Genomic DNA, 12,527 nt, shown 5'->3' on the forward strand with positions numbered 1-12,527 from the left:
TTGTAAACTTCACAACATATGTAAACATTCAGTTGTAAACCTCACAACATATGTAAACATCCAGTTGTAAACTTCACAACATATGTAAATATTCAGTTGTAAACTTCACAACATATGTAAACATTTAGTTGTAAACTTAACAACATATGTGAACATTTTGTTGTAAACCTCACAACATATGTAAACATTCAGTTGTAAACTTCACAACATATGTAAACATTCAGTTGTAAAATGTTATTTTATTTGTTGGGACTGACAAATGTTGAAAATCTAAAGGCTATTCCAGAATTAGTTGTACAGGGGTAGGGTGAGGAAGGCAATTTAATTAGAAATGTTTGGGCAGTTCATATAGTATCATGTTTCCTTATACCAGTAAATTGCTTTTGTATGATGTGATATGTGGCTTCTGAGGAATTCTCTCCTACCCCTGCAATACAACTTTTTCCCTTTTAATGAACGGGAGATATTTGATTAGTACCAGTTCTTCTGGTTCTGGTTCTTGTTCCTATAACATCTTTTCCAGGCCATGAAAACATAAATTGTTTAAACGGTTTAACTGTTTATATTGTGGAAACTTAAAGTACATGTATATCAGCGTGTAGTTAGGTCACAATGGCCTTCACCTCTAGTTCCAAGGTCAATCAAGTGTAAGATTTCAGTTACAGATTGCATGTTATAGAGAATTTCATCATTTTCTGACAGCTTCAAAGAAATAGGAACACCGTGTTCTGTATCCAACATTTTCAGTCCATTTGATACTTTACAGATGTACCACCAGCACTGAAAGTGGACCGTGGCCACATCACAGAATGTCTGATCGAGATGTTCACAGACATGTTTGGAACAGAGAGTGTTGGAAAGTTCATAAAGGGAGACAAGATGACAATCACGATAGACGATAATACCGCCATCATCAACATAGACACATTGGTACGAATACTTACTTCACTCTTTAATTACGATAAATTGGTACGAATACTAACTTCACTGTTTAATTACGATAAATTGGTACGAATACTAACTTCACTGTTTAATTACGATAAATTGGTACGAATACAAAGTAACTGTTCAATTACACACTGAAGGCAAAATGTATTTAAAACACATCTTATTCTGTGTGAGGAAACTAGTTTCGACATTGTTCATATGACATAGTCAATACTAGTCTGTCGTTAGGCTTCATCTAACATAGTCAAAAATAGTGTGTTCACATGATTCATCTACTGTCATAACTAGTGTGTCAATGTGATGTCTAAATAGAAAGATCAAAACCTACAACGCTTTCCTTGTACAAGGCATGGGCCCTTGCTGACCAGTCCATGTTCTCTGATGGGAAAATCAGCTGTGCAATTATACAAGATGTGAATTGCTTATGGCCTATCAGCACAAAATAAATCATAAAACAGTAACCAGATGAATAAAGATATGTTCTCCATATTTTTTAGGATGTGAAATGTGAGGATGAATCTCTACAACAAGTTGTACAGACGAGTGTGTCCAAGTTAATGCTGGCCATCTCTCCGGTCAAACAGCCTGCTCACTGACAGCTACAATAGACTACAGTGTACAGTGGAGCCTCTGTAGTACGGATGTCTGACAGCTACACTAGACTACAGTGTACAGTGGAGCCTCTGTAGTACGGACGTCTGACAGCTACAATAGACTAGTGTACAGTGGAGCCTCTGTAGTACGGACATCTGACAGCTACAATAGACTACAGTGTACAGTGGAGCCTCTGTAGTACGGACATCTGACAGCTACAAAAGACTACAGTGTGCTGTGGAACCTCTGTAGTACAGACATCTGACAGCTACAATAGACTGCAGTATACAGTGGAGCCTCTGTAGTACAGATGTCTGACAGCTACAATAGACTGCAGTGTGCTGTGGAACCTCTGTAGTATGGACATCTGACAGCTACAATAGACAACAGTGTACAGTGGAGCCTCTGTAGTATGGACATCTGACAGCTGCAATAGACTACAGTGTGCTGTGGAACCTCTGTAGTACGGACATCTGACAGCTACAATAGACTACAGTGTGCTGTGGAACCTCTGTAGTACAGATGTCTGACAGCTACAATAGACTGCAGTGTGCTGTGGAACCTCTGTAGTCAGACATCTGACAGCTACAATAGACAACAGTGTGCTGTGGAACCTCTGTAGTACGGTCGTTTGACAGCTACAATAGACTTCAGACCAGTGGAGAGGGGAATCTTCTAAATACAAACTACTTACAGCTACCCTACACTATAGACGTTGTGTACAGTAGAACTTCAGTCTGGATAACAATAGACTACAGTGTACAGTGGAGCCTCTGTAGTATGAAATTCTTACAGCTACCGATGACTACAGACTGTTCACAGGGGCCTTTTTTTTTCAAAAATACTCAGGATAAAAATTTTCCCGACTGACAAATTTGGAACATTGTTAGCTGTTCCTGAATTATTCAAAATGTTGGAGTCAACATTTGCGACGGTCCACTAATTGAAGATCCACTCTACATTAATACTTAAGATAAACATACAGAGAAAAATGTACTTGATAGGTTAGATCTGAGTTAGATCTGAGAGCTGATTCAAGGTTTAAATATCAGATGCATCGCTGATACAAAATTTAAATGTATCAGTCTAGGCAAGAAAACCAGTTTGATCTTAGTTCAGCTAAAGTCTAATTATTTATAAAAATAGTGCCTCTAATAGAGTGTCTGTTGGTAGTTATACCACGGCCTGTTAATATCCTACACATTCCTCCGGTAGCGTACAAATACAAGGTAAAAGAGGATATAGCTGAAGCATTTTTTTCCGTTTCATATTTCAAATGATTTAATTCAAAATTTGAAAATATTTGGTGTATATACTCGACTACTGTATATAAGTTAGTAACTGTTGGCCGATGTGAAGAAAAGTGCTGAGGTGTGGATTGAAACCCCCTGTTCAGGTGTACATACAAGTTTGTGTGTTCCTTTTACAGTGAAAATCAATGTGTTGACAAATCTTATTTAAGATAACATTATATCAGAATGTCCAACAGTCTCTTAACTATTTTTAAAACAAGAGTGTTTTCAAATGAAAAATAATGCATGCATTGTTAGCTCACCAGGTCCGAAGGACCAAGGTGAGCTTATGCCATACTGTGGCGTCCGTCCGTCAACATTTTCTTTAAACGATCATATTTGGTCGGAAGCATTCATGGGAGGCAGGGATTCAAAATTGTACAAATGGTGGAGCTGACCCCTGTGCTAAGGGGTGGGGCCAAAAAAAGTTTATTACTTGGAAATGGTTGAGATCCCCACCATATAACCATGTATACAGTTGTTGAGTATAAAGAGAAGAATGCACATTTGCTTCCAGGATGGCCCTAGGGTCTGGCCTCACCCTTGGAGACAAAGTCCTTGGATCATAACTTTAAAACGGTTGAGATCCCCACCCAAAAACTATATATACAAATACTGGGCATGGAGAGACGAATGCAGTCATGATTATTAGAATTGACCCCAGGGTCTGCCCCACCCTTGCAGACTTAACCCCTGGGTCTGACCGAACCCCTAGGAACCTAGTTTCTTAGTCACAGCTTGGAAACAGTTGAGAGCCCCACCCTATAACCATATATACAATTGCAGAGTATAAAGAGATGAATGCACATATGCTTCCAGGATGGCCTTGGGACTGCCCCACCCTTGGAGACTTAACCCCTGGGTCATAACTTTGAAATGGTTAAGATCCCTACCCCAAAACTATATATACAATTGTTGGGCATAAAGAGACGAATGCAGTCATGATTATTAGAATTGACCCCAGGGTCTGCCCCACCCTTGCAGACTTAACCCCTGGGTCATAACTTTGAAACGGTTGAGATCCCCACCCCAAAACTATATATACAAATGGTGGGCAAAAAGAGACGAATGCAGTCATGATATTAGAATTGATCCTGGGGTCTGGCCACAACCTAGGGACCTAGTTTCACAGCTTGGAAACAGTTGAGATCCCCACCCCATAACCATACATAAAGTTGCTGGGCATGAAACTTTTAATACAGATATGCTACAAGGATTGACCTTGGGGTCTGTTGATCTCATTTGGAGAATAATTTGCCATGATTGCTTGGGTATCCAGGTGAGCGATACAGGCCCTCTGGGCCTCTTGTGTTTTAAAAGCTTTCAGGTTTCTGCCCTTCTTCTGTCATAGCAATCACTTGTAACCCTCAACTCCAGTGATTCCTGTGACTATGGAAAGGTATGCGCTATAAAGCTTATTAAAGAGAGTATTTGACAGTTATAGTTATTTTTAAAATGAACTTATTGTAAATTTCTTGTGTGAGATGGAACAGAAATTGGGTATGGTTGGCTCTTAAATTTGTTTTTACCAGTATGAAGAGAAATGTGAATACTGGTGTCACATGGCCCACCAGCCAGTGTTTAGCTCTGTCAGTACAGCGCTGGACTAGTAGTCTATAGTGTCACATGGCCCACCAGCCAGTGTTTAGCTCTGTCAGTATAGCGCTGGACTAGCTAGTAGACTATAGTGTCACATTGCTCACCAGCCAGTGTTTAGCTATGTCAGTATAGCGCTGGACTAGTAGTCTATAGTGTCACATGGCCCCCCAGCCAGTGTTTAGCTCTGTGACAGTACGGTGCTGGACTAGTAGTCTTGTGTCACATGGCCCACCAGCCAGTGTTTAGCTCTGTCAGTACAGCGCTGGACTAGTAGTCTATAGTTTCACATGGTCCACCAGCCAGTGTTTAGCTCTGTGACAGTACAGCGCTGGACTAGTAGTCTATAGTGTCACATAGCCCACCAGCCAGTGTTTAGCTCTGTCAGTACAGCGCTAGACTAGTAGTCTATAGTGTCACATGGCCCACCAGCCAGTGGTTAGCTCTGTCAGTATAGCGCTGGACTAGTAGTTTATAGTGTCACATTGCTCACCAGCCAGTGTTTAGCTATGTCAGTATAGCGCTGGACTAGAAGTCTATAGTGTCACATGGCCCCCCAGCCAGTGTTTAGCTCTGTCAGTATAGCGCTGGACTAGCTAGTAGACTATAGTGTCACATTGCCCACCAGCCAGTGTTTAGCTATGTCAGTATAGCGCTGGACTAGAAGTCTATAGTGTCACATGGCCCCCCAGCCAGTGTTTAGCTCTGACAGTACAGCGCTGGACTAGAAGTCTATAGTGTCACATGGCCCCCCAGCCAGTGTTTAGCTCTGACAGTACAGCGCTGGACTAGAAGTCTATAGTGTCACATGGCCCCCCAGCCAGTGTTTAGCTCTGACAGTACAGCGCTGGACTAGAAGTCTATAGTGTCACATGGCCCCCCAGCCAGTGTTTAGCTCTGACAGTACAGCGCTGGACTAGAAGTCTATAGTGTCACATGGCCCCCCAGCCAGTGTTTAGCTCTGACAGTACAGCGCTGGACTAGAAGTCTATAGTGTCACATGGCCCCCCAGCCAGTGTTTAGCTCTGTCAGTACAGCGCTAGACTAGTAGTCTATAGTGTCACATGGCCCACCAGCCAGTTTTTAGCTCTGTCAGTATAGCGCTGGACTAGCTAGTAGACTATTGTGTCACATTGCTCACCAGCCAGTGTTTAGCTATGTCAGTATAGCGCTGGACTAGTAGTCTATAGTGCCACATGGCCCACCAGCCAGTGTTTAGCTCTGTCAGTATAGCGCTGGACTAGTAGTCTATGGTGTCACATGGCCCCCCAGCCAGTGTTTAGCTCTGACAGTACAGCGCTGGACTAGAAGTCTATAGTGTCACATGGCCCACCAGCCAGTGGTTAGCTCTGTCAGTATAGCGCTGGACTAGTAGTCTATAGTGTCACATGGCCCACCAGCCAGTGTTCCGCTCTGTAACTACAGCGCTGGACTAGTAGTCTATAGTGTCACAAGGCCCACCAGCCAGTGTTTAGCTCTGTCAGTATAGAGCTGGACTAGTAGTCTATAGTGTCACATTGCTCACCGGCCAGTGTTTAGCTCTGTCAGTACAGCGCTGGACTAGTAGTCTATAGTTTCACATGGTCCACCAGCCAGTGTTTAGCTCTGTCAGTACAGCGCTGGACTAGAAGTCCATAGTTCCAGACCATGTCCTAATGAAGGCATTTATAAAGTTACCTTTGTTACAACGTGTGAGCAACATTTTATGTTTTGTTTTATTTTGTTGTGAGAGTGAGATTTGTGTTAGAGTCTTTAGTAGATAAAGTGGCAGTGTGTCCACTTTGATCAATGGTGATGTTCCTTTGTTCCTGTTAGAACAGCGGGTAATTTGGATTCATTTTTTGAGGGCTTCGCAAAATTCTTGGTACAAAGCTGTAATACAGTTATAGTGACAAATTCATTTCTATTTGATGGGAAAAAATATGAACCTGATTGATTACATATTTCTTACAATAGAGGGTTTTTAAATGTCAAAGTCTGGTTAATACAATATAATTTGACTAACTTAAAATTGGATGAGTTAATAGATGACATCTAGGTAGCTGTCTCGGACAGATGACATCTAGGTAGCTGTCCCGATAGATGACATCTAGATAGCAGTCCCGGACAGATGAAATCTAGGTAGCTGTCCCGGACAGATGACATCTAGGTAGAAGTCCCGGACAGATGATGTCATCTAGGTAGCAGTCCCGGACAGATGACATCTAGGTAGATGTCCCGGACAGAAGACATCTAGGTATCTGTCCCGGACAGATGATGACATCTAGGTAGCTGTCCCGGACAGATGACATCTAGGTAGCAGTCCTGGACAGATGATGACATCTAGGTAGCTGTTCCGGACAGATGACATCTAGGTAGCAGTCCCGGACAGATGATGACATCTAGGTAGCTGTCCCGGACAGATGATGACATCTAGGTAGATGTCCCGGACAGATGACATCTAGATAGCTGTCCCAGACAGATGACATCTAGGTAGCTGTCCCAGACAGATGACATCTAGGTAGCTGTCCCGGACAGATGACATCTAGGTAGCAGTCCTGGACAGATGATGACATCTAGGTAGCTGTTCCGGACAGATGACATCTAGGTAGCAGTCCCGGACAGATGATGACATCTAGGTAGCTGTCCCGGACAGATGACAACATCTAGGTAGCTGTCCCGGACAGATGATGACATCTAGGTAGCAGTCCCGGACAGATAACATCTACGGTAGCTGTCCCGGACAGATGATGACATCTAGGTAGCTGTCCCGGACAGATGACATCTAGGTAGCCAATTCTCATTCTGATGTACTGTAAATATTCTTTTTTGTTTGTTTGTTAAATATTTCAAGAGATATTTCCAAAACTTACTATCATGTGAATAATTCTGAACGGTTTTTAAAAGCTTTTTCATTCACAAACAATGTCACAGGATCTATATGTTGTTTTTTTTTGTTTTTTTTATGGAACCAATTATAATAGAACCACTCAAAAATAGAACTTCATCCTGTCTGGCGTTTTGAGTAAAATTGAAATTAGGCCATCTACGTATACCTTCTCACATATATAGGATGACAAGTTTGACATTGTCCGCTTTGTGATATTTTGAAGATAAATCCAGGCTGAACTGCAAAGATCATATATTGAAGGCCTCAAAAGTGTTTTTGTAATGCTCATCTAGATATCAAATTTGGAAACTAGGTCCATTAGGATGCTGCTCCAATTAGTTTAATCTGTTGAACACCATGAACGTGTGTATGTTTAAACCTCTTTCACTAACACGAAAACTTCAGTAACCTTTTGATGCTAGTAGCATAGATTGAATACAGTATTAAATTATTGTGTACGTGAATGCAAATATTTGTTATTGCATAGTGTGTAGTCATTTTTGAGCCATCTTTATTAAGAATAATTTGTATGCAGTTTCCCTACTCAAAGTTTTTCAGTGGATATGTAGATGTAGATGTAGGGGGAAGGGGTGGGTGGGGGTGGTCATATTTCTATTTAAAACCCCAAAATATCATTGATTTTTCAGCATTAATTTTTATTTTTTATTTAAAGTTTCAAACGAAAGGTTGAGTTGGCGCCATTTTTAGGTAGTCCGGGAAACCACAAACAAACAATTTCTGAAGTATGGCCTTGTTTACTGATGTTTTATAGGTAATGTGGGGAAGAAAGAATCATCATGTCATCTTCATCATCGTTGTTGTCATCACAACCATACAGAAGAAATATTGTTATTAAAATTATGCTTATTTCTGATATCATTGTAGATGTTTTCTTTTGCTTAGGGGCTAGAAGCCTTTTCAGAGTATCTATACAGGCGATTAGAACATGAAGTTTTGTTTGAGCCCCATTCCCACCATTACAATTTAGCCATTCACCTTCTGATCAAATGATTGTAAGTGACCAGATCACTGGATCATTAGCAGAAAACTAGGCTGTAGGCCACCAGAATGATTAAACAAAAGCCACTGAATTCTTGACTATAAACCACCAGATAACTTAACATCAAACGACCAGATAACTAAACATAAAACCACCAGATAACTAAACATCAAACCACCAGATCACTAAACATCAAACCACCAGATCACTAAACATCAAATCAACAGATCACTAAACATCAAACCACCAGATCACTAAACATCAAACCAACAGATCACTAAACATCAAACCAACAGATCGCTGGACAATGAACCACCAGATAACTAAACATCAAACCAACAGATCACTAAAAATCAAACCAACAGATCACTGAACATCAAACCAACAGGTCACTAAACATCAAACCAACAGATCACTAAACATCAAACCACCAGATAACTAAACATCAAACTACCAGATAACTAAACATCAAACCACCAGATAACTGAACATCAAACCACCAAATCACTAGACATCAAACCACCAGATCACTAAACATCAAACCAACAGATCACTAAACATCAAACCACCAGATAACTAAACATCAAACCAACAGATCACTAGACATCAAACCACCAGATCACTAAACATCAAACCAACAGATCACTAAACATCAAACCACCAGATAACTAAACATCAAACCAACAGATCACTAAACATCAAACCAACAGATCACTAAACATCAAACCAACAGATCACTAAACATCAAACCAACAGATCACTAAACATCAAACCAACAGATCACTAAACATCAAACCAACAGATCACTAAACATCAAACCAACAGATCACTAAACATCAAACCAACAGATCACTAAACATCAAACCAACAGATCACTAAACATCAAACCAACAGATCACTAAACATCAAACCAACAGATCACTAAACATCAAACCAACAGATCACTAAACATCAAACCAACAGATCACTAAACATCAAACCAACAGATCACTAAACATCAAACCAACAGATCACTAAACATCAAACCAACAGATCGCTGGACAATGAACCACCAGATAACTAAACATCAAACCAACAGATCACTGAACATCAAACCAACAGATAACTAAACATCAAACCACCAGATCACTAAACATCAAACCAACAGATAACTAAACATCAAACCAACAGATCGCTGGACAATGAACCACCATGCCCAAGTTTCCTAAAGGTTGGTCAGAGATTTAAACTTATGAATACAGCAATACTCCGACCATCTGATATCATTTCACTGCTATAGATTTGTTGAGAGAAATAGATTGATGTGTTTGGAAGATTTAGAGCGCTTTGAAAGTCCTAGCTTCTTAATGACAACAATTTGAATTTTCCCTAATCCAATGGTTAAAGTTGACCAAACTTTGAACTGGGGTCAGATTGATTAAAGAGAAGATGGCAGATCACTCTACCATAGACAAGACTTTAAATTCCCATTGACCAACAGATTACTTAGTCATAGCCTTGAAATTGACAGACAATTTTGAATCTCAAATTTCTTGAATAAAGGTATCAGTCATCCTTGATACTCCAAGGGTTACACTCGCTTATGTTTTCGGCACCCCTGAAATATGTCATGGTAAAATGGAAGGCTCTCGGCACCCCTGAAATATGTCATGGTAAAATGGAAGGCTCAGTGTGCAACACCTTGTGGATGAGACAAGAAGACTAGTTTGATCCTTTAATGTACATCAAAAGAATCTAACGGTCGTGTAATGGTAAAATTGACTGACCTTGAAGTCGGGTGTCCCTTCTCTATAATCTTCAACGGACAGGTGTCATCCCAGTGATTGGTCAGGTTTTTTCACCAAAGACCAATCATATACCTAGCCGAGTATCAAGAATTGTCATCAGTATGTTTGGCCATAAGCCAAGATTACTTGACCATTAGCCTCCATATGATGTGACCTGTGATAAGCCACAAAGTTGACTGACCATAAGCCATCAGGTCTCTTAATTACAATGCAACAGATTGCTTGATCACCGACCTCCAGGTCTACTGTCCTATGGACAAGGGCGATGGGCATTTATTTGAATGATTTGGTAGCCCTTCATCCCAGCATGTCACTGGCCAAATATCATCACCTAGGCATCGACAATTGACCCTGTGACATTGAATATGGGCTAGTGGTATTCTTTTGAACAAACTTTGTAGCCCTTCATCCCAGCATGTCACTGGCCAAATATCATAACCCTAGGCCTCTTGGTTATTCAGAAAAGTTGTTTAAGTGAAATGTTGACACCAGACAAGACAACAGATGAACGGACGCCGCACCGAGGTATATGCTCATTTGGCCCTTTGGACCAGGTGAGCTAAAAATTTAACATTCAAAAATAAATTAATGAGATTAAACAATAAAGGAAATTACTTTTATTCTTACATGTATCAAAGTGAGTGTTAGACAATCTGAAAAGTTCACTAATATTAACTGTATAGGTCAACCTCCATGCACCTATAACAGCAAGACTGGTCAGTTGTCCTAATACCTGACCAGGTGTAGGAGTTAATTTGATACCTGTATATAGGTACCCTCGGTTATCTAGAACCCAGTTACTTTCTGTCTAGCTGATAAAATCGGTGTAAATTTGTGAATCAAAATTAATATCAAGGGGGATACAAATATAATAAGGGAATGTTTTAATGATATAACAGTATTCCATGATGTTTCTCTCGGAAATTTATTGCAAATACATGAAAAAGCGAACTGATGACAGAGGACACAAAGCTCCACCACAATATACCACCCTGATGTTCTGTACCAAGTAGGCTAACAAATTTCATACAAATATTCACATACCTGTTCCTGTCACTCACCAAAACACTTTCATATTTCACTTCCAGCATATAGAAGATAGAACTAAGTATTCCATGATGTCTCTCTCCCAAAGATATTTCATGTTCATCATTCATACACTTAGCAAGATACAATGTAAATATTCAAAAGAATTCAACAACAAGAGGCCCAAGGGCCTTAGCGGTCACCTGAGTTATATCATAGGTACTGATAGCTTTATTTTATTGTTAGATGTGATGTGGAAATCAGCATGTAAACTTAGTGAAATACAATACTAGTCATGTCATCAATGGATAAGAATTTGAAAATATTGGTAAATGTTCCCTTTGGGGCCCCGCCCTGGCCCCAGGGGTTGGGGTAGGAATCCCAATTTTACAATTTTGAAGCCTCATCTACCAAGGATGATTCTGACCAAGATTGAAAACAAACCATCCACTGGTTCTTGAGAAGAAGTTGAAAATGTAAACGTTTACGCACGACGCGCGACGGACGAAAAGCGATTAGAATAGGTCACTTGAGCAAAGCTCAGGTGACCTAAAAATGTATTAATTCTGTAAACCAATCAGATCACGATGAACCTGCGTTAAGTAAATGTATTCCTGAAAGGTGAGATATTGTAGACTTTCAACAAAAACAGAGCAGTAGTATATTTAATCCTGTTCACATTATTTTTCAATCAATTGTTTCTGTAAATTATGGATTTCATTTAATTTTAACTTGAAATAATAAAAAAGAAAAACGTGAGTTCTTATTTCGGCATGAGATCCACCTTATAATGTTTGAGACATTTGTACACAGAAATTCAAAACAACAAAAATACATTAAAGGAAAAACATCTATGGGAACTATTCTAACAAGATCAAACATTATGGAGATTGAGTAAGATGAAATAGTCCAATTACAACCAAATAAGGGTATTGTATAAAGACTATCATTTATCAATATCTGATACATTTACCACATTTCAGAAAACAGAATGTCTTGCTTTTTCAGTTCAGAAAGGATAAATTAACAAGAGGCCCAATGGGCCTGCATCGCTCACCTGTTATTAATCTAACACTTGTAATCTTAAGATTTCATAAGAACCTATTAAAAGATTTAAACATATGACGCCTCTGACCTTGAAGGTCGAACAAGGACATTAGGTTGAAAGTGGATCAAGGTCATTCATTTGAACTAACATGGTAATCCTTCATCCCAGCATGCTACTGGCCCAATTTCAGTACCCTGGCCCTTTTGCTTATTGAAAAGAAGTCGCTTGAAGATTTTACGACATTTGACCCCTGTGACCTTGAAAGTTGGTCAAGGTCATTCAGTTGAACAAACTTGATAGTCCTTCATCCCAGCATGCTACAGGCCCAATATCAGTACCCTGGGCCTTTTGGTTATTGAGAAGAAGT

At 40.0% G+C, this 12,527-nt stretch overlaps 1 protein-coding gene and 1 long non-coding RNA gene across 2 annotated transcripts in view; both read left to right on the forward strand.

Annotated features, from left to right (window-relative positions):
• LOC110451365 (cleavage and polyadenylation specificity factor subunit 3-like) overlaps positions 1 to 3,172 on the forward strand; it is a 33,016-nt gene extending 29,844 nt beyond the window's left edge. Inside the window, 2 exon segments of the mRNA XM_021499334.1 lie at positions 767 to 930; positions 1,446 to 3,172. Of these exon segments, the coding sequence (XP_021355009.1) occupies positions 767 to 930; positions 1,446 to 1,544 (263 nt within the window). The 3' untranslated portion in view covers positions 1,545 to 3,172.
• Positions 3,173 to 5,542: 2,370 nt separating this feature from the next.
• On the forward strand, positions 5,543 to 8,173 carry LOC110451366. Its single transcript, XR_002463063.1, has 2 exons — positions 5,543 to 6,958; positions 6,990 to 8,173. It is a non-coding gene; the product is annotated as an uncharacterized LOC110451366 (long non-coding RNA).
• Positions 8,174 to 12,527: the final 4,354 nt, after the last annotated feature.

This window comes from Mizuhopecten yessoensis, unplaced genomic scaffold (assembly GCF_002113885.1).
Source record: "Mizuhopecten yessoensis strain PY_sf001 unplaced genomic scaffold, ASM211388v2 scaffold5971, whole genome shotgun sequence".
NCBI lineage: Eukaryota > Metazoa > Mollusca > Bivalvia > Pectinida > Pectinidae > Mizuhopecten > Mizuhopecten yessoensis.